The sequence below is a fragment of the Salvia splendens genome, chromosome 2 (assembly GCF_004379255.2).
Source record: "Salvia splendens isolate huo1 chromosome 2, SspV2, whole genome shotgun sequence".
Lineage (NCBI taxonomy): Eukaryota > Viridiplantae > Streptophyta > Magnoliopsida > Lamiales > Lamiaceae > Salvia > Salvia splendens.
In genome coordinates, this window is record NC_056033.1 from 4,338,992 (window position 1) to 4,360,435 (window position 21,444).

Consider the following 21,444-nt stretch of genomic DNA (forward strand, 5'->3'; position numbering starts at 1 on the left):
GCGTGAACTAATCTCAACTCCATCGGCTCTTCCAGAGCACTTCTGATGGGAATGAACCGAAACTTCTCCTCTCCCAAAACTCTCTCTTTTCACGGTCAGAACTCCACAAATCCTCGCAGATCGAATCTAACAATTCCACCTCTCGTACTCCTCTTTCCCACAATCAAACTCCCTTCTCTCCCTCCTTCTCCGGTTCACTCTCCGCACATCCCCTCAATTCGATCGCCTCCGTCAAATCACAGCGGCTTCAGCGCCGTCGCCGGTTTGAGCCGCCGCCGCTGTTATTGCCGAGTCACCGCCACCGCTGCTACTACTCCGAGTCCAGCCGGCACCGCTGCTGGAGTCGCTTTCCTCCGTCGCATCCACAACTCAAAGGACTCGCCGTTGTCGTCAGTTTCCTCCAAAATTCTTCTCCATTCTCTATTGAAATATCCACTAGAAAGCGAGCTGGAGGTTGGAATGCAAGATCTGCTCCAAATTCCACATCCTCACTGCCTTCACTCGTCAGTTCAGGTAAATAGTCAAATCCATGTTCCTTGTTCTACAAAGAAGAAAGGCTCTCCACCAGTGATGCAACTTTCAGTATGTTTGCGTCCAACACAATATGACCAACAAGTTTTTGCAACTCTAACTTGTTTGACAAACTTATTCTGTCCCTTATATCCTCTTCGGATTCAGAAGTCCCACTGAAAAGCCTATACGCCTTTATTGCAACTTCTTGGAACTCCTCAGACACCACTTCTCCACCCATCAACTCAACCACAGCCACCACAAATTGCTTGTACAATTGCCGCACCTCAAAAGAAGCTTCATCCCACCTATAAATGATCTTGCGCCCCAGTTCCGACTCTCCAGACGCAGTTGTAGAGCTAGTGCGATTGAGGTTTTGGAGGAAGGATTTACTATTGAGATACGCTTGATCGGCATCGAAGGGTGATCTGAGAGAATTGGTTAAGCGCGGGAGTTCCATCAACATTTTTATGCGATGAATTTGGGCGATTGTGCTCTTTCAGCAGAGTACACGGTGAACTGTTCCTATCTTCCGGTGGTTACAGATCATGGCCAAAAATTCCTCAACAGAAAGGGAGTGGCTGATTTTATGCGATTGCAAAAACAATGAGGCTCACTTGGGCTCTTAATAATTGGGCTCCCTCAAGAAAAGAATTGGCTTGATAAAAAGAATGGAAACGATCATGGCCCGATTTCTATTAACGGCTTTAGCCCATTCTATTAATCATCGAAAAGAATTGAAGGCCAAATTTTCAGCTACGTAAACAACGTTTTGGAGATCAAATAAAAGGTAGAAAAAGTCGGGGTATTACTGCGAGTTAGTACTATTAATTAACCAACCAGGCAAAGTCCATTATTTTAGACTAAGCACACAAATAAAAATTAAATGGCAAGTAAAAATTGATTTATTATTGGGCTTTACTTTAAGGCTGGTGGGCTCGAATGTTAATGAGTCCGGCTCTATCAATTCGACATACATCCACAATAGTCAAAAGATTCCCAACGAATTCAGATCACTTTAAAAAGGTCACCAGGGAAACATGAGAAAACAACAAAATAAAGTAGAAAAAATCGACAAATTTGACTCGGTGATAATAAGAGCAAAATAGTGTTACGTTGCAGTGTACGTTACGACATCATTCTTATCCCATGCAACAAAATGCCATGCAAATTATTAAATCAGCCATCTTCCACTACGACTGACGACACATGTGTTGCCTATGTGCAACCTCCTCAGCAAATTCACCTCTTCATTTACAACAATAAAACGCCCATTACCCTAATTATTTTCCATCAATCGCAAATTATTATAATATAAAAACAATTTAGCCAAAAATAAAATGTCTTGCTTCCCCACCACCTTTGCTCTCCTTCTACTTATTGCCGCCGCTGCAAAATCTGCACCGATCAAGAAACATGTAGAGGCGGTGGAAGCCACGAGAGAAGGCATGCGCCAAGCAGTCTCTTGGGCTAATGGCTTCAAATTGGTTACCGGGCTGGGCCGGGAGTCGGGCTTTCCATCCCGGGCCCTCCTCGACTGTGCGGTTATGTACGAAGATGCGGAGTCGAGGCTGGCCCGGTTGGTCACCGGTGAGAGGGAGGAGTACTGGAGCCGTGACGACGCTGTGACATGGCTGAGCGCCGCCTTGGCTGGCCACAACGCTTGTTTGGATGGGCTGGGAGATATGAGGGTTTCCTTTGAAGCCCATAATTTGACTGAGGTGATTAGGGAGACTTTGGGGTTATACCGGGCCGAGACTACTAATCCAATGGGAAAAGGTAAGGGTAAGACAGTGTTTCCGAGAAAGCCCAGCCCGGTGCAGGGAGGAGGGAGTTTAGCGGCGTGGAATGCGGCAACCTCGAATGCGGACTATGTGGTGGCTCAAGACGGGTCCGGGAGGTATAAAACAATTAACGAGGCTGTGGTCGTGATAGCTCGATCGGGCGAAAACCGGCCCGAGCGAGTCATAGTACACGTAAAATCAGGCGTGTATAGAGAAAATGTAGAAATTGGAAGAAAATTGACCAACCTCATGCTCGTCGGCGACGGCATCGACAAAACAATCGTCACCGGAAATCGAAATGTACAAGACGGTGCCACCACCTTCAGTTCTGCCACATTCGGTATATACTTCACATATATAAATATTATCCTACATTAGTAGAGCAGAAAAAATATTGATAGACACTATATTTTTTAGTAAATATTATTTCCTTCGTTCTACAATAGTAGAGTCATTTCATTTTCTACACTCGTTTTTTAAAATTGAACAAATAGTTAAAGTGGAGAGAGTAAAGTAAAAGAAAAAAAAATGTACAGAAGAGTCTTATCTATAGTAATCTCTTTCTTACTTTACTTTTTTTCAACTTTAACTATTTAAATGAAATGACTCTACTACCGTGGAACGGATGGAGTACTGTTTGAAAGCATATTTTTTGTTACTTTCACTTGACTCCGCGTCTATGCTTACTAATTTTATTTGAGTATTATTCGGCAGCACTGATGAGATTTAAGTATTTATACATAGGTGTCTCGGGTGATGGATTTTGGGCCCGGGACATGACGTTCGAGAACACGGCTGGGCCCGGGAAGCACCAGGCAGTGGCGCTGAGAGCATCTCCTATGGCGCCCCTCCGGTAGGACGTCCGGTCGGACACCGGGAAGGGCGACGGGACGTCCGCCGTTGGGAGGTCGGAGGTCGGATACGGACGTCCCGTGAGGACGTCGGGTGTCCTCGGACATCCCGGCGACGGGCGGGCGGACGTCCGCCACTGTGGCTTCAACTCGGACGTCCGGTCGGACGTCCCGTTTTTTTTTTTTTTTTTTTGAAACTCTATATATACGGCTCGTTGAATTTTATTTCATTCGCACCACTTGCGTTAATAACAAGTTTCTCTCTCTACATCTATAATCTCAAGTATATCTAGAATGTCTAGTGAAAGTGATAGCGAGAATGAGTTGAACCCTAAACATGCGGCAAACAGATGCCCATATTCGACTTCAGCAGGATATTATCGAAGAGGTTTGGACTCGGAGGGGTTGACGTGATAATGTATGAATTTTTTTTTTTATTAGTGTGTAATTTTTTTTTTCGAATCATGTATGTTTTTTCCGATAAAGTTGTTAATTTTTCCCGTTCGTATTCTCGGTCAAATTTTATTTCCGTAAACGTAAATTGTTTTATTTGTGAATTTATGATTTTTTTTATTGCGGGATGTCCTAGTGGGAAGGGCGATGGGAAGGGCGGATATGCATGGGATGTCCTAGTGATGTGGCAGTGGGGTGGGATGTCCTAGTGACGTGGCAGGAGGTGTTTTTGGGATGTCCTAGTGGATGTCCGAGTGGGATGTCCGCCCACTGGAGATGCTCTGAGGGTGGGTTCGGACCGGTCGGTTTTCTACCGGTGCAGCTTCAAGGGCTATCAAGACACGCTCTACACCCTGTCGCTCCGGCAGTTCTACCGGAGCTGCCACGTGTACGGCACAGTGGACTTCATATTCGGCGACGCGGCGGCGGTGCTCGAGGACTGCGACATCCTGGTGCGTCGGCCGATGGACCACCAGTCCAACTTCATCACGGCGCAGGGGCGGAGCGACCCCAACCAGAACACGGGGATCTCGGTCGTCGGCTGCCGCGTGCGGCCGGCGCCGGATCTCCGAGGCGCAGAGGGGAGGTTCGAGACCTTCCTAGGGCGACCGTGGAAGAAATTCTCGAGGACGGTTTTCGTGAAGACGGATTTGGACGGGCTGATTGATCGGAGGGGGTGGAAGGAGTGGAGCGGCGGATTTGCGCTTGCGACGCTCTACTATGCGGAGTTCATGAATACGGGAGGCGGAGCATCCACGGCCGGCCGGGTTAAGTGGCCGGGATTCCACGTGTTGATCGACGCGCGTGAGGCCGAGAAGTTCAGCGCTAGGGGTTTTATTGGCGGCGATCAGTGGATTCCGGCCACCGGAGTGCCGTTCTAGGCTGGGTTATGATCGATGGTGTTCGGTTAAGATTAATTAACATATAATTATATAGATATATATATATACGAATATAAATATGGCTTTATTAGAGTATGTAGGGCGGTAATATAGTACTAATATACTAAGAAACTAGACAAAACATTATGTATACAGATGTGGAATAGTAGCTTATTTTCTTTTGATATGTTTTTTTAAAAGAATGTTGCACACAAATTTTGGTCTTCTTCTTTATGCAAGAAACAATAATGGAGTTTAATACTACTACTGATAGGAGAGCAAGGACAAGTTAGATTTTACACAAATATGCACATTGGTTATTTAATTTATTATGATCGCTGTACTTTAAAATGAATTGGTAATTAAGTTGATATTTAATCTTAAAAAAATGAAAAATGCAAAGTGGAGCAATTTCCTTTTTTATAAGGCCTCGTTTGAACTAGTGGAAATGTAAGGTAAAGGCAATCTAGAGTTAAGTTTCATGGCTTTTCTCGATGTTTGGTTGCTTTGTTTGATCATTAATAAGCCCAAAAAATGGACAAGGCCCGTCCCAGCTAGAAAATAAATTCCTCAATTCTCATCAAAAAGTTACTATCATATTTAATTATGCTATGCAAATATACTGCTCCTATATTCTTTATGCAATTGAATTTGAAATCGTGCATCTAAACGTTACATATAGACGTACGGTAAAGGGGAACGTTATCAAATGCAAACTCTAAATATTGTATAAACTCCAAATTATGATTTGGACGGTTAAAAAATGTCAATAGATGATAAAATAGTAGCAACAGAAATGTCAATACAATGTCAACAGTTGATGTTGTGCTGATATTGCGTTGATATTGTGTTGACATTTTCTGTTGCTACTATTTGTCATCTGTTGATATTTTTTAACGGTCAAGATCATAGTTTGGAGTTTGTACAATATATGATCTTGCATTTTATCACTACCCTATAATAAAGAGTACATTTTTGTATATCTGCTAAGGGGTGCATTATAATGTTATTTTTCTTAAATTGCTAACTTATTAACTCATCAATGTAATGCATTAAAAATGTCAACACGATCACATTAAAATATCAACACATATTTGTGTTGACATTTTAATAAATTGTATTGACATTTAAATATTAATGTCAACACAATGTATTAAAATATCAACTTAAGTTTATGTAGACATTTTGATATCATCGTGTTAATATTTTTAATACACTACTTTAGTTAGCAATTTAAAAAAAGTTAGCAACGGATCATACCTATCTGCTAGTATGAATTTCTTTCTCTTATTCATTATAATATCTTATAAATTGACTTTGACTAAAACAACCGTTTCTTAGAGCATCCATAATAAGAATAGCACAACCATAGCTTAGCCACAAACTCCTTCTGCCACATCATTAGCACTAAAAATCCTCCTGCCACATCATCAAAACAAGCAAATAGCCCAGCAATAGCCTAGCCACATCACTCAAAATTATATAAAATAAATAATTAACAATCACACAAAATACGAAATTAAATTTACGACACAAATACGAGAAAATTCAATTATATTATTAAGATTAAAAAAGTACATTAATTAAAAAAATTACATTAATTAAAAAAAACCGCCTCCGTCTCACTCCTCGTCGCCTCCGTCGCCCCCCAACCGTGCCGCGGCGGCATTCAAATCGGCTCGCATGCTCACGAGCATTGCGTGAAGAAAACTCTTCTCCTCGGGGTCAGTTGCGGTCTTCCAATCGGCTAAGGTCTTGGCCATCTGAGCCCGCATTTGTTGACGCGCGAAGCAGGCGAGATCGGCTGTCGACTGGCCAACAGGGGGGATGCCGTCCTGGGACCCCCCGGCGACCCCCCTCGGGGTCAGTTACCGTCCTGGGACCCTCGGCGAACCCCCTAGATTCCCGTTGCGTCCGCCTTTGACCAGCCGGGCGAGTTCGGCGAGCGAACGATGGAGGGGACGAGAGCTCCTGAGCACTCTCGGGGAGGTCGTGGGAACCGCCGCTGCTGCCGCTGTAATCACCGGTATAGTTCAGTCGCTGCTTCTTCGGTCAGCCAGCGTCGACACCTGCCCGGAACTTCTCGGAGTCTGTCAGCACCTCATAGCAGTTCCAGTAGGTGAACTCCTTATAGAGCCCGGGCATAGGGAAGGCTTTCTCCGCTATCCTCCTGCAGTCCTTGTCAGTTTGGCCACTACTCTGCATGCGGAGGGCGTTGGCGTACAAGCCCGAAAATCGGAAGACCCCAGCCCTGATTCGGTCCCACGCCTTCCCGCACTCCTCCATGTTGCGTGGCCTCCCCTCCGGGCAAAATGTCTTGTAGGCTGCTGCTATTTTGGCCCACAAGTTGACGATCCTCTGATTGTTCGAAGTGAGGGGATCATCGCAAACACTCACCCACGCCTTGGACAGCGCGACGTTCTCCGCATCCGTCCACTTCCTCCGTACCTGGCTGTCGTCATCAACCGGCTGCGCCGACTCGCCGGCCCTTTTGCCCTTCCCCTTGCCCTTCTTCTTTGGGCCGCCCCGACCCCGCCCTACTCCCCCCGTTTGAATGGGAGTTTCCGGAACCCCGAGAAGATCAAACCCCAACTCCTCTAAGGAGAAAGTCTCAAATTGCGTGAACTGCGTCTCTGATGGGGTTGATGTGTGCGAAGAAACAGTCGAAAAATCAAAACTGGGGCGATAGACGTTGTCCCCCCCCCGGCGTCCCCTGCGTCACGGGCTGCATCGCCGGTACCCCCGGCATCATCTGCATACCGGGATGCATTCCCGGTACTCCCCCGTCATACTAACCCCGCCTGCCATCCCGGGCATACTACGCCCGGCTGCCATTCCGAGCATCATCTGCTGCCACAGGTACATGTTGTAGTACCCGGGCATCGGACCCCATCCACCTCTCAGGGGTACCGAGGGAGTTTGAGACCCGCTCGTCACTGGAGTACCTTCGTTGTTGTTATCCATTTCGCGTTGTTGCTCTTGTACAGAAATTAAGACAAAGAGAATACTCGTTAAAACAAGCGGTGCAAATGAAAATGAGGTGCAAATCGCGTATATATACTGTTTCGAAAATTAAATAAATAAAAAAAATCCGCTCGCCGATCCGGAGCCTGCAATGGCGGTCAGCGCATCGGCCAGCGCTCGGAAATCAGCGTGCGCTCGCCGATTTTTTCGCTGAAATTCGGCTAGCCGGTTACAATGGTTCGGCGAGCGAACCGGCTAGAGCCGGGGATTGGCTAGCCGGTCCGCTCGCCGCCATTGTGGATGCTCTTATAAAGCCTTCATCTCCGTGTCCATCTAATTTTATTCTTGTGGAAAACCCTAGCATTCTTATTTTCCTCGAAATCACAGAATAGCCAAGGTAATAATCTCGTCTTCTAATTATTGCGACGTCACTGTTGATTGTGAAAAGCATTGGATGATTTGGATTGTCTGTTAATAGTTTTTCCAATTTATTTGTGGTTGATGCAGTTGGAGAAAAAAAATGGCAGGTGGATCAGATGCTGTGGAAAACACCGGCTTATCTTGTGCTAGATGTGGCAAACCTGCTCATCTTCAGTATGATATTCTCTCCTCACTTTTTGCACTATTTTTAATTTATCTTTTACGGCTTGGAAGGGACTAAAGATTGATTCTTTATCGCAACCCTTAATTATAATCTTGTGTTGCATTGAAAATGGTGTTTTATTTGGTTAATTTGATTTGCTGGTGACTGGTGGTGGGATTTTCACTTGCTGGATTGCTTTTCGTGTTTTGGGAAATTTTTAAGTGTGTTGAGGTGCTCTGGTCTGGGCACTACTCACGGTGTTGTTTGCTGCATACAGGTGCCCCAAGTGCGTACAACTAAAGCTTCCCCGTGAAGATGCCGCTTTCTGGTTAGTCTTTGGTTGTATTTTATGGAATGTAACTTTTTCTTGAAACTGGATTAAGATGACTGAGGGTCTAAATTATGGAACTGGAGTGCTAGTAGTGTAGACGCACTCCATAGTAGTAATTGATTCTGTTCTTGTGTATGATACATTACTGTAAATTGGGCTTCATTCTTTGTGGAATTGGCTGCAATGTTGAAGTTAATGCATATTCTTGATGGATATCATTACCCTTTCCAGTTCCCAAGACTGTTTCAAGGCATCCTGGAGTTCACATAAATCTGTTCACTCGGGTACAAAACCTTCTTCCCTGCTCCTGAAAATTCTAGTGAACGAAATTTGGGCCTGCCAAATGATGGCTGGCTATACTGCTTGCGGAAAGGACAGTCCCAGACACCAAAACTTCCACATTTTGACTGGACAGGGTACTAATTACTTTGACCCCTATCCCACCCGCCAAAAAGAAAGCTTCTTCTGCAACTACTAAAAAGTCTTTACTCTGTTTTTTCCTCTTCCTTTTCAGACCATTAAGGCCATATCCAATATCACAGAAACGTTTTGTACCTAATCATATTGATCAACCTGACTGGACAATTGATGTAAGTTTCTTGGTTCATTTATTTCTAAATGATTGCTGCATTAAGCTTTGAATTTTTGTACCGAATGCAACATACTGTATTAGACATGTCTGGTTATGTGGGTGATTAATGTTCACAGGGACTTTTTTTCAGTGAGAACTGAGAAGACATAATTGCTTTTGTGCTAGTACTCCTCCTATATCAGGTGCATAACATCTATTTCTTCTACCTTTTTCAGGGAATTCCGAAAATTGAACCCAATAGTGACCTGCAACATGTTGTGGAGGTAGTCACTCGTCTCTGAGTTATGTGTGCCTTTTAAAGTCTTAACTGTTATTTATATTAAACTGGATATAACTGGATGCAATTATTTTTTATGATATAATTTATGAAGATCAAGACTCCAGAACAAATCAAGAGAATGAGAGAATCTTGCCGGGTAAGCCTCTTTATTGTTCTTCTCTTAATATAGAATTATGCATACATGTTCTGATGTTCATCTCACTGAATATACTGGAGTTGGAGAAACACACACCATAGCCACAATGAATCACTATTAACTAATAAGTTAGTAGACTCATCCATCCTTACCAAAGATCCTTGACTTTGGGTATGGAGCAGCCTACAAATCAGCAAGGGATTGGTCACTGGTGGATTCCTTGGTCTTGAACAAAAAAAAGAGATTCATAAAAAATTAGAAATACCATTCTAGCTTGGTATAAGTCTAGCTGAAACAGCATTAGATGGCAGCTTGTCTTCTGGAGAGTCAAATTATTATTCTTGTATTCAGTATGCAATATATATTCAGCAATTGAGTATAGTTTCGACTTCTTGCTTAGTGTTTCATTCTTACCTCCAGATTGCAAGGGAAGTTTTGGATGCTGCTGCTCGGATTGTAAGACCTGGAATCACTACTGATGAAATCGATGCTGTTTTTCATGAAGCAACTATTTCTGCTGGTATGATTTCCATATCTCACATTTAACACTATATCCATATCTGGAGAATTTTGTTTGTTGTTTTATGTGTCAGATTAGTAGATGATGTTTCTGTGTGCACTATATTTTTTCCTGCAGGAGGATATCCATCTCCTTTAAATTATCATTTATTTCCTAAGTCTCGCTGCACGTAGGTATTTCTTACTTTAAAGTTATGAACTCTTAATTCTCTCAGGTCAGTAAATGAAGTCATCTGTCATGGGATCCCTGATGCAAGGTATGTTGTAAGCTCAAGCATCAATTATACCATAGGTCCTAATGTATAGCCATTGAAATCCATTTCGTACCAAGAATCTGGTGTCTGAAGTCTGACGTACTTTTAGTGACTTTGGTCTTATGATTCTCACATAATATTCTTCCGGTCTCTAATTTGTTTCTCCTTGGCTCAAGAACTTAAGGACAGTCCATGGACCCAACCCCTTGATTTTGAATCCTATGTAAAGAAACACATACATCAACTATAATAACTGTAATAAATGTGTGTAACCATTCTATACAAGGAAAGTACCTTCTCACTCACTTCTGATTCTATCATTCAGGATATTAGAGGATGGAGATATTGTCAATGTTGACGTGACTGTGTACTATAAAGGGGTACATGGTAAGGTTACTCATTGCCAACTCAAGGTCATATTTATTATGAGTATATTCATAATGTAAAGATACTTAATACTTTCTTGCTTGTCTTGTTGTGCAGCTGACTTGAATGAAACATACTTTGTGGGTAATGTTGATGAAGCATCTAAACGGCTGGTTCAGTGTACATATGAATGCCTGGATAAAGCAATAGCAGCTGGTAAGTATTTGCCCTTTTGTGTCTTGGCATAATTCTTTTGGTATCTAGTTCTCTCCTTCCCCAGTTTTCCCATGTGCTTTTCAACTCTTGCTTGAACAATCATACAAACTCAAAATTATTTAGTACTGCTTGTGCTTGTTACTTTGATTCATTTCTCAGCTTTAATATCATCTCGGAATCATGCCCCTGACTGTTTATTGTGTCTTATCCATGCTCTCTATAGTTAAACCTGGAGTCCGTTTCCAGGAAATGGGGGAAATCATTAGCCGCATGCTTCTATGTCTGGTTTCTCTGTGGTAATTGAGCGTCTCTTATTTGTAAATCTAAAATTTTTCATTCAAACTTTTGACGTTCCTGATATTCAAGTGCTCTTTTTTTCTCATTCTGGTCATGGAATTGGCTAGCTCTTCCACTGTGCACCAAATATACCCCATTATGCAAGTATCCTCAAAATGGAGTTGAACTGTACACTTTTATCATATTTTACTTTGAGGATAATTCTAACAATGCATGTTTGTTTTGGTGAATTGTCCTGAAAAAAATCAATTGACTTTGCGATAAATGAACTTGTGTTATATCTTGCCATTAGGATTCCTGATCCGAGAGTATATGTATCATTTCATCTTTCCATATTACCTCGTAACTTCCACTTTCCCGTGATGCCTTAACCTTGAGCAGAAAATAAAGCTGTTGGAGTGATGAAAGCGGGCCAGACATTTACCATTGAACCTATGATAAATTCTGGTAAATATTTGCTTGCTAACCAAATGCACTTTGTTTGAATCTCTGAATTTTATATATTTTCTGTTTGCATCTAAAAACACTTCCATGGCAGGTGTTTGGCGCGATCGGACGTGGCCTGATGGATGGACTTCTGTAACTTCTGACGGAAAACGCAGTGCCCAATTTGAACATACACGTCTGGTAAAATCTCAACTTGGGCTCTTTACATTCTTGGAGGAATTTATACTACATAGTACATTCCACATCAATTTTACATGTCTAATCGTCACTGTTCAGTATTACATTATGCCTTCTGGCCGATATCAGTACTAATAGAACAATTGCTTTAATGAAATGTATTCTTGTGGTAACGCCTGCGACGATTCTGCAGGTCACATATACAGGAGTTGAAGTTCTCTCTGCACGCCTGCCCTCGTCTCCGAAAGTGTTTCCTTGGGTGAGTCCATAAATGGATAGTGGATTATTGGTGAGATGATTCAAGCAACATTTTGCATCAACTTGAGGAATGCGGCTTTCTTGTTGCTAACTTGCTCTTAGTGGCAAGGTGTTGTATTTGTGTACTATTCTGCCTAATATCAAATTTTGAGTTAATTTTTTTTTCAGTTTCAAATGATTGTATTATTTTCAGCAACTGATAATAAGATATCAAATGAGAGGATTCATATTTTCTTATTTATTTACTCCATATGATGTTATTCTGTAGAATTTCCAAGTTGAGAAATTTTCTCAGTTTAGAATTATATCTTGGCTGTCCACTTGTTTCTTCCACTGATGATTTTCTAACCTTTCAATTATTCATTGATGTATAGGTGCCTTAAATTTTATGTTAATATATAAGAATTTCCAAAACTTGAATCAATATATTCTTTACATGTTATTTTTTCATATTATTATAATTTTCCATCAGAAAACAAACAAATCAAATTCAATAAACAATATGTAGCAAAGCATCTAAGATGCTCAAAAACTTAAAAGGGAACGATTGAACTAGGGTTTGACAACATGAGCAGCCCTAAATCTTGCAGCAAATCTATTGAACAAGGCCAGCGCAATGCTAGTAACCTGTTGAAGATTGAGAACCCTAGCTTTGATCAAGGCCTTCATCTTCCCCCCGATGGCCCGCCCCGAGATCCCATCGATGCACATGCTTGCGTCGGTCAATGCAGTGCTCATCCATGTTTGGACGTTGCTTGCATGCCATGTGAAGTCACTACTACTACTTCCCCCATCTTCCTTTATGTGGTGCGCCTCCTTGATGCATTTTGTGAGCTGATCCACCCCATCATTTATTTGATCCAAACACTCCCTCACGGATCGGGACTCCGGGCCCTTGGTCCTGTTCAGCCTCTGGGCCACTTCGGTGATGTAGGCTTGTGTTGACTCGGCCCTAGCTAGGGTGACTTTCAGTGCGATCTGGGCGAGTTGTCGGTGACTTAGGGTTTTTGTGAAGCTAGCAACGTAGGGTGATAAGTACTTTACACACATAGTGGAATAGAGTGTTGTCTCGCATTGCGACTCAATGAACGCCCTAGCCCTAGATCGGGCCCGTCCCCGGGAGACCGGGTGCTGGGCTTGAACTAGGGTAAGGACTAGAAGGGAAAGTGCTAGAAAGGCTATTGTTTTTGCCATTGTATGCGTGAGTGGGAGATTGAAAACTTTGGGTTTGGAGTTTAACTTTTTGAATTAATGTGTGATGTGTTTGTGTTAATGTATGATAATGAAGTTGGTGTTATGGGGTTTATATAGAGGTGATTTGAATCATCATGCATCTCTATGGCTACTTGAATGAGTTTGCATTCTAGATTATAAATATTATTTTAACAATGTCAATGACCATGTGTTTGTAGTTTCCTAGAACCAGGTTGGATAGTTTGTGTCGGATTTGGACTAAACAAAAACCTTAATTCATGGTGGGGCCATTTGGAATATTAAGCAACTTTGGAGTTACTTAATTTGTCTTAGAAATTTTCATGTTCAAGAATAATGCGTGACAAGTATATTTTTACTTTAGTAACACCCAAAAGATTTTTCTCTTTTTAACTTTTGAATTGTATGGAATGACTCAAATATCACGAATTTTTTCTTTAATATAAATAATAGTAGGTAAACAATATGGTGGTGAAGTAGAATGGTAGAAGTATTAGATAGAAAAACATTTCTTAATAAAAAAATATAATAATAATATATACTAATAAATAATACTACTAATAATAATATCAGCTATGTTGTCGGCCTCTGTTCCATTTCTTCGCTACAAAAAATTCAGGAAACCTTGCTTTTGAAAAGCATGAATATGATGCTAAAACAAAGGAAATTGATACGAAATTATTTAATTTAAATTGAATAATAAGAGCACCAACTAACAATCTCCAACTATAGACACAATTCAAATAACTTAAAATTAATTGAAATACCAAATGCACAGAGACAATCAAGCTTCACACTTTTTTCCATATGAAAGTGAATTCTCAAGGCAATTTATATTCCTAACTAATTACATGATTTACTAAATACAAACTGCACTCCTTCACTCAAACTGCGAAATACGAAACAATATTACTAATATCATCACCATAATTTTCTATATATATTCCGTTCATATTAATTTCCTATGATTATTATAAGTGCTTGATTAAGAGATAAACCATCCGTGTAGAGTGTAATATTATGACAAAATGACCGTTAATTACGAAAAGTTATCATATTTTTATGGAGTAATATTATATTGTCATCAGATTTAGGTGTATCTTGGTAAGGCTTTACTTAAACCGACGACTTATAATGGAGGATTAATTAAAACTAATCACGTGGGTTTAACTTGGTTTAGCAAATTTCGTGGCCCATGCATAACGGCTAATCTAATTCTGACAGTCAACCCTCACCCAATTCAATTCCATGTCATTCCGATTTTAGGATGTTACATTTACTCTTGCCCAGCAATTTTGAAAATCAATCGAAAGTTAGAATTTTTAGCAACTATCCCACGTCCAAAGTTTTTGATGACTGTATCTGATACGACAACCGAAATATAAAAAATGGACGTCATGACCAATGCGTTAAAGTATATCGTCTATTTACAATTTACACATAAATAATAGCATCGTATTGAAATACATCAATAATGCATTCTATTAAACTACTACTTGATGATGAATTCGTCATAGAATAATTGCAAACAAATCTAATTTTCATAATTTCTAGCTAGTTTTAAAATTTACATAATAGACCAAAAATTTAATCAATTTTATATAGTTAATCTTCCCAATAGTCAGTCATTTTTATTAATTATAACATGCTCATTAATTTAGATAAAGTATAATTTACAATCAATCACAATAATATAATATAACCAAAATTTACAATACACTTACATTTTTTATACTCCTTTATATTAATTACAACATGCAATTTTTTTAGTCCCATGATTGAGATTCTAGAGATTTCACGCGTGTTTTGTTCTTCCTCGATTTGATTCAACTTATTTAAATTGGTCATCATTTTTAATACAGGTGTGGTATAGATATTATAGTTGGCAGCTAAGTGCCATCTGCTAATGAAGTGTATATTCTATAAGTATGTACATACCAAAATATTTGTTAATGATCAACTTGCATCTTCATTGATCTGGAATCATAGGAAAGGACCCCACTCTCTTCAAATTTAATGTGTATAAGTATTTTTAAAAAAATACTGAAATATAGTAATTTATTCGATACAATATCATAAAATCTTGATTCGTGCTTAAGACACTACAGATTTAGCATCATTAAAAGATACATGTAAATATACAGCCATTTACACCTGCTTTGATCTACCTACTCTAAATTCTTTAATCAAACAAAACCTTTTATATGGAGTAACAATTTCATTAGCTACAATAAGCAATTTCATTACCAAATCCTTTGATGAATGATGCTCACTTTGTGCATTTCTATTTTTCACTGCACTGTCGTTTTAAGCATCACAGCTGGGCCCAGGATACGCGGGTAAGGTCATTATCCGCTTATCCACCACCGGGCCACCAATCGTGAAATGATAAAGGCTCTGGAACTTGGAGCCCTGCAACCCGAGAGTCTCGTGCACTGCCAACAATTTGAGAAAGAAAATCAGAGATATCTCAATGAAGAAAAGTACGTTGATACAAAGCTAAAACAGCGAACGCGCTAAGAACCTATTAGTAATCCAATACATAAGCAGTTAATTTCTTAATTAAGCCACCCTGCTTTGTGACAGTGACTTTCATGAAGGTACAGTTTGAGCTCTGTTCGTTCTCAACGAGCATATAGAAGTAATGTCTAGACGTCTAGTCTTGGCATTTTTCAAAAAAACAGATTCTCGATAGCTCTACAGTAAGAGTTCTAACAGGACTTGGGACGGAGTTAGGTTATGAAGCCCAAGCAAGAGAGATGATGCAGAATTCGACTATTCAATAAATCACAGATCTACAATTCCTGGATCATACTAACTTACATAACAAAGATTCAAGTTTCAATATAGTAGATGCGCTTACATATATATATAATTCTGAATTCAAAGGCTAATTCAGAGACTAACAATATCCCCCATTTAAACTCACTTACTCAAAGGAATCAAGCAAAACACTAAACATGCGTCGCCAGAAGACCAGACAAATCCCCAGTAAGAGAGTCAGATTATCAACTTTCAAAGGATGGTCGATAGCTTGTTCAAGAAAGCACATGAATTATCAGTATATCGTGGCTTAGCGGTTGTCATCATTCATGATCCTAAAGAAGCACATGTGGAATTGTGGCCCCTCATGATGATAAGGTTATGAATGGTGTCATGAAGTTCTTGGCCAATTAAAAGAGCCCGGACCCCAAGAAAATGGTGCTGCACGAAAAGTTATTGAGCGAAAATATTGAAAAGCATTACCAATAGGTTACTGAAACTTCGAAGAAGAATGAAGAAACAGAAATGGGGTTCCTCATGACTCGACTCTTTGAAGGTGGAATCTCTGATGAGCTTGAATGAGCAGCTGAATGGTATGGACCAGTTTGTAAATGAAAAGCTGAATAAGCTCATAAACAGGTAAAACGAACTTGCAAGGGCGCAGCGTCACCTTTTGTGCACTAACAATTTACACCATAACCAGACGACACCAGTAACAACTGAGACGATAGCTTATAGAAATGGCAATTTTGCAACAACTTCAATTGAAATTCGCTACAGGAGACGAGAGATACAACAGAAGACAGATGCGGCAACACAATGCCTGGGATCCTGAATAGTTTTGGTCTATTGAGAGGAATCAAAATAGGATCAACTGAAGTTGCGAGATCCTTCATTGACATGAATCAGGGTGGATCAACTGTGTTCGGAAGAGTGTGTAGCACCAATTTCTATCCTTGATGTACAATGTTATGTTTTACCACCCACACAAATGGCTTTCACAAAGATGGCCTTCAGAATTAACATAAAAGGATGTCGGCCTTTTAAATTATAAATTAATGTGTTAATACGTTCTTACATGATTAATTTTTGTGGTTTATCTAAAAGATACTCATCTTTTTGCATTCATAAAAAGGGATGAGTATATTGTGTTTCTGTTTGGGAAGGAAAAATATGCAATTGAGTTCTACATACTAAGCACGTGCTATTATTTTCGTCATACAAAATAATCAAGATTAATATCTGTAAGCACAAGCAATCCTCAATATCAAGTATGTTAAACAAAAATAACCGCAGACTTAATATATGGAAATAGAAAGGGAGTAAATAATCATTCAAAAAAGACGATGTATCCAAGCAATGAATTTGGATTCAGATTCCTATACCTAATTACCTATATCTCTTTCTCATTAGACCACAAACATATAAATAGCTAAAATCTTATGATTCTCCACAATCGTTTTCACGGACCAGATCTACAGAGGGTAGCATAAAACAGAGCTTAAATACACTACCTGTTTTACTTTTCTTCAGCAAACCGCAATAATAGAAAACAATTTTTCTGAACTCACTTTATCTTATCAATTATCATTTATCCCTATTAGACCTTCGGCAACCAATAGTGAAATCGTTCTCCACCCCCTTCCAACATAGCAGGCCGAGGAAAAACAGACACATTCTAACTTATTACTATAAGATATCATTCATATATGTGCCTCCAGCGAAAGTCGTTTTTCTTCCATGGGGTAGTTCAATGTGCACCAACGAGGAGTTACCAAAGAAAATGCATTTTTGTTCCATCAATTGAAGATTTTAATTCAACCAGAATTTTCTAAATTAGGTCCAAGAACACTGCACAGTGGCAATTCTTCATAGTTCATATTACCATTTTCAAGCTGGCATGCATATATGCTAGACTGAGCTTTAAGAGTATGAAATGAATAATGGCATACCAGGATCATCAAAAAAGCAACCAATTCCGGTAGCAGAAACCCCAACTGCATGTGCTTCGAGATAGAGAACTTGACCAAGAACTCCAGTTTCCCAAAATAGCCGTGGATACATCCATGCACCAATTGCCCGCAAAGTTGGTTCAAGATGAGCCACCATACCAAGGCTGAAGCAGCCATCAGCAGCAATGTCCTACAAAAAAGTATAAATCCATTTCGATGAGGGATTGAATATCAGAATGGTACACATTCACCATAAAAATAATACTGCACTATTAATCATGATAGTTCGATAGCTTTTCATACAAATAAATTATATACGGTTCAATGCTCACAAACTATTAATTTTATTGACCATGACGAATCACAAGTGTAAAAAGAACTGCAAAACAGTTTATTACATATTAGTAACTTGCTGACTGTAGCCTTTTTCTAGCACAGAGAGCTACAAGTATAAAGGTCGTCGAGTTGGCATGTGAGAAAAGAAACTTGACTAATGCGGATCGTATCGAAAATGTTACAAGGACTTTGTAGTAGTACTATTTTTTGCTCAAAATAAATGCCTGAAAAACAGCAGTACAGGAACTTGTTCTAATGCTCTCAAAGAAACAAAAGCCAACAATTGCCTTGTATAATTATTTTGATATTCTCGCTAACTTCTCAATAGCATACCATTCATTTCTATTAGTTACTTATTTCATGGTCAAAACACGGGTAGAAGTTTACAAAACTGAGTGCAAAACCCCTACACATCAGGCATATCGACCACATTTCTCGTTACAGCAATTAGTTCTTAGCACTACTAAATCAAAAGTTAGGCCTCATGTTAAATTCAAGAGACGACCAAGTGGCGTATCAAGCATAGAAATTCTGGATATTTAGTATATGATAAATAGGCATTAGGCATACCTGATGGCAGGAAAGCCGCTTTGAGAGATCGCGACAGTCACCTTGTGCGAGCTCATATAGAGGAAGGTCGTCTGGGCAGCCATCAGGCTTCGCCCACTTAAACTCCGACTTTGTGGAAGATCTAATATCATCGAAATGGTCCTCATTCCTCACTAAGAAGTATAAACCATTAGGCAAACCCACAACTCTATGAACAAAAAGAACTGCATGAACTTGACAGGTCCAAGGCAGGGCCCGAAAGGGCAATGCCAACTGCTTCCCCTGTCTCACTCCACAGCCCGAAGGCATACTATGCAGCAAAATCTGATAGAATGTCTCCTTCTCCATCATAGTAACACCATCCATATCAACTGCACTCCTACGCTTCCTCACCACCTCACTCAGACTAAACCCCTTATAACAACTCTCACTAATCATCCCACTACTCCTAAACGTCTCCGCCACCAACTCCTTCCCCATCTCGAATGGCTTCATCGCAGCCTCAGCCGTTCTATATATGACATCCCAACACGCATGCTCCTTACTAAGCACATTCGGCTTCCCCTTCCATTCAAGATTTGAAAATTCCATCATCGCTGATCTCAGCTTCCTGTAATCAACCTCGAATTCCCCTGAATCACTGGGGAAAACCAACAACACACAATCGGGATGGTCGAATTCGACCTCGGGCATCCTCCCCTTCACCGGCCTGCTCGGAATGTGAAATTTGGGGAAAATCCCCAAACCCATCAATCTCTCCAGCTCCTCATGCCCTAATCCATCTAAAACCCTAACATCCCACCCGAGCCCGGCGGCGGCCATAGCCACCGCCGCCACCGCGTGCCCCACGTCGTGATTGCAGTACCTAAACGCCCTCTCCCCGTACTTCCACGCCTCCCGCCAAAATACCGACGCGAGCCCGATCAAGAATGAATTTTTCGGCAGCAGGGAGACGAATTCATGTGGGATTAGAGCCCTGAGCTCGAGCGCGTGCTCCTTGGGGGCGTAGTGGGCGACGAATGAGGAGTCGGAGAGGGAGCTTACAGGTGGGGAGATGACGTAGGCCTCGGTGGGGTGCAAATTGCCGCTGCTGGGGTTGACGCGGAGAGACCAAGTGGAGTATCCGGTGGTTTTCCAGGCGGAGAGGGCGAGGGAGTTGTGGAGGAATTCGGAGATGGTGGATTGAGAGAGGGGTTTTGGGGGTGGGAGGGAATTGAAGAGGGAGGGGTAAGTGGGGGAGGTGGAATTGTGATGATCGGGGTGGGAGAGGGGGAGGAGGGGAGAGGAGAGGTAGCGGCGGAAGGGATTGGGCTGGTTGGCCCAGTCGAGGGAGGGGGCGGAGCGGGCGTATTTGGTGAAGGAGTGTTTGGTTTGGTGGTGGTAAGTGAGGACTTGATTGATGAGCTCCTGCAGCTTCTCTTCCATGGCGGTTTGATGGGAAGAGGTGGAGATGCTGAGGGAAGGCACGAGCTTTGCTGCCGCGGCGGCGGTGGGGAGAGAGATTGGGAGGCGGTGGTGGATGATGCTGTGCATTACAGCAATGGAATAGCAACTGCGAAAGATTCTTGTTAATTTCACAAGTTTCTGGACTGCTCTATGTTGTTCTGATTCTCGCCACTTCTCCCCTGCATTTTTGGAGACGCCAGATGTTTTATGCTTGTTCACAGAATATCTGTGTCTCAGTGAGAATTTTTTTTATCTTGTTTTGCGACGATAATAAATAATTAGATTGGAGAGAAAATAAAGTAATAAATTAGAATACTATAGAAGAGATTCATATACATTAATTTCTTATTTACTTTATTTTTTCTGCATTATAACTATTTATTATCATTTTTACAAAATAATGTGCGAATTGAAGTGCCTCACTTGTAGTGGGAGTACTATCTCCGGCCACAAAAAAATCACAAAAGTGTAAATTCAACGAGTTTTAATGCGCAATTAATAAAATAAGAAAGAGAGAAAGAAAATGTGGTGGAAGTAGTATTATTTGATTATGGATCTACATTTGAAACTATAGATGACACAAAATGGCAAAATTGATCTGTTTTTTATGGACGATAGTATTAATTACTCCTCTTAGTTAATAGATCAAGAAATAAATAATGGTAATTAAGTTTTAAAAATTTATATTAATTAAATTATATTACAATCAAACCTTTTCATATATTGATTTGAAGTTATAGAAACAATAAACTATAGGAGAATCAATAAAAATTAAATTAGGTGAATGAAACAAAATTAATTAAATAAAAAATACTTGATTATTTATTGATGCTGATATTCATCTAATCGAGTAGTATATTATTTACCAAAATTGCATACTTTTAATTTTGTGAGTACTAGTATATGTAATATGTCATTGCAAATTGGAAATAGATTGGCGCATTGATTGGGCACTAGTACTACTATCATACTCCCTCCGTCCCGGGCTACTCTCTCATTTCCTTTTCGGCTCGGAGATTAAGGAATGAGTGTATAGGAAAGTCAAAAATGACGGCTGTAGGTGAAACTTTTTACTAAAAATGGAAAGAGTGCAAGTAACTTGGGACGTCCAAAAAGGAAATAAGTGCGAGTAGTGCGAGTATTTCAGTTCATTAATGCTGGGCCTTTTTATTGCGCTGTGGTTGGTCTGATTATAAAAAATTTGGATAATTCTATAAATGCATAGAGTTGCGTGCGTGACGCCGCTTTTTGGCCCGTACAATGACAAGGATTTATGGAAATGGGAAC

General features: G+C 40.6%; 3 protein-coding genes and 1 pseudogene across 3 annotated transcripts; 2 read left to right on the forward strand and 2 right to left on the reverse strand.

The window, feature by feature from the left end:
• The first annotated feature begins 1,850 nt into the window (after nucleotides 1-1,850).
• LOC121760785 (pectinesterase-like) lies at nucleotides 1,851-4,479 on the forward strand. The gene is made up of 4 exons (XM_042156404.1): nucleotides 1,851-2,303; nucleotides 2,334-2,634; nucleotides 3,039-3,147; nucleotides 3,885-4,479. The coding sequence occupies exons 1-4, from the start codon at nucleotides 1,851-1,853 to the stop codon at nucleotides 4,477-4,479; spliced, it is 1,458 nt and encodes a 485-aa protein (XP_042012338.1).
• Nucleotides 4,480-7,771: 3,292 nt separating this feature from the next.
• LOC121784522 lies at nucleotides 7,772-12,136 on the forward strand (annotated as a pseudogene).
• A 315-nt stretch (nucleotides 12,137-12,451) lies between these two features.
• LOC121780786 (pectinesterase inhibitor 9-like) lies at nucleotides 12,452-13,139 on the reverse strand. The gene has a single exon (XM_042178417.1). It carries the CDS (start codon nucleotides 13,091-13,093, stop codon nucleotides 12,452-12,454), a length of 642 nt encoding a protein of 213 aa, XP_042034351.1. The 5' UTR covers nucleotides 13,094-13,139.
• A 2,013-nt stretch (nucleotides 13,140-15,152) lies between these two features.
• Nucleotides 15,153-20,372, reverse strand: LOC121784532. Its single transcript, XM_042182691.1, has 3 exons — nucleotides 18,733-20,372; nucleotides 17,827-18,016; nucleotides 15,153-15,546 (listed from the first exon to the last, which is right to left on the reverse strand). The coding sequence occupies exons 1-3, from the start codon at nucleotides 20,242-20,244 to the stop codon at nucleotides 15,419-15,421; spliced, it is 1,830 nt and encodes a 609-aa protein (XP_042038625.1). The 5' UTR covers nucleotides 20,245-20,372; the 3' UTR covers nucleotides 15,153-15,418.
• Nucleotides 20,373-21,444: the final 1,072 nt, after the last annotated feature.

Excerpts from the sequence above, each read along its gene's own strand:
- LOC121760785 (XM_042156404.1), top strand. The coding sequence starts at position 1,851 with ATGTCTTGCTTCCCCACCACCTTTGCTCTCCTTCTACTTATTGCCGCC. Across the intron at positions 2,304-2,333 it reads GAAAAGGTAAGGGTAAGACA|GGAGGAGGGAGTTTAGCGGC; the intron begins GTGTTTCCGAGA and ends AGCCCGGTGCAG. Across the intron at positions 3,148-3,884 it reads TCTCCTATGGCGCCCCTCCG|GGTGGGTTCGGACCGGTCGG; the intron begins GTAGGACGTCCG and ends AGATGCTCTGAG.
- LOC121780786 (XM_042178417.1), bottom strand. The coding sequence starts at position 13,093 with ATGGCAAAAACAATAGCCTTTCTAGCACTTTCCCTTCTAGTCCTTACC.
- LOC121784532 (XM_042182691.1), bottom strand. The coding sequence starts at position 20,244 with ATGCACAGCATCATCCACCACCGCCTCCCAATCTCTCTCCCCACCGCC. Across the intron at positions 18,017-18,732 it reads AGCGGCTTTCCTGCCATCAG|GACATTGCTGCTGATGGCTG; the intron begins GTATGCCTAATG and ends ACTTTTTTGTAG. Across the intron at positions 15,547-17,826 it reads TTGCTTTTTTGATGATCCTG|TGCACGAGACTCTCGGGTTG; the intron begins GTATGCCATTAT and ends AATTGTTGGCAG.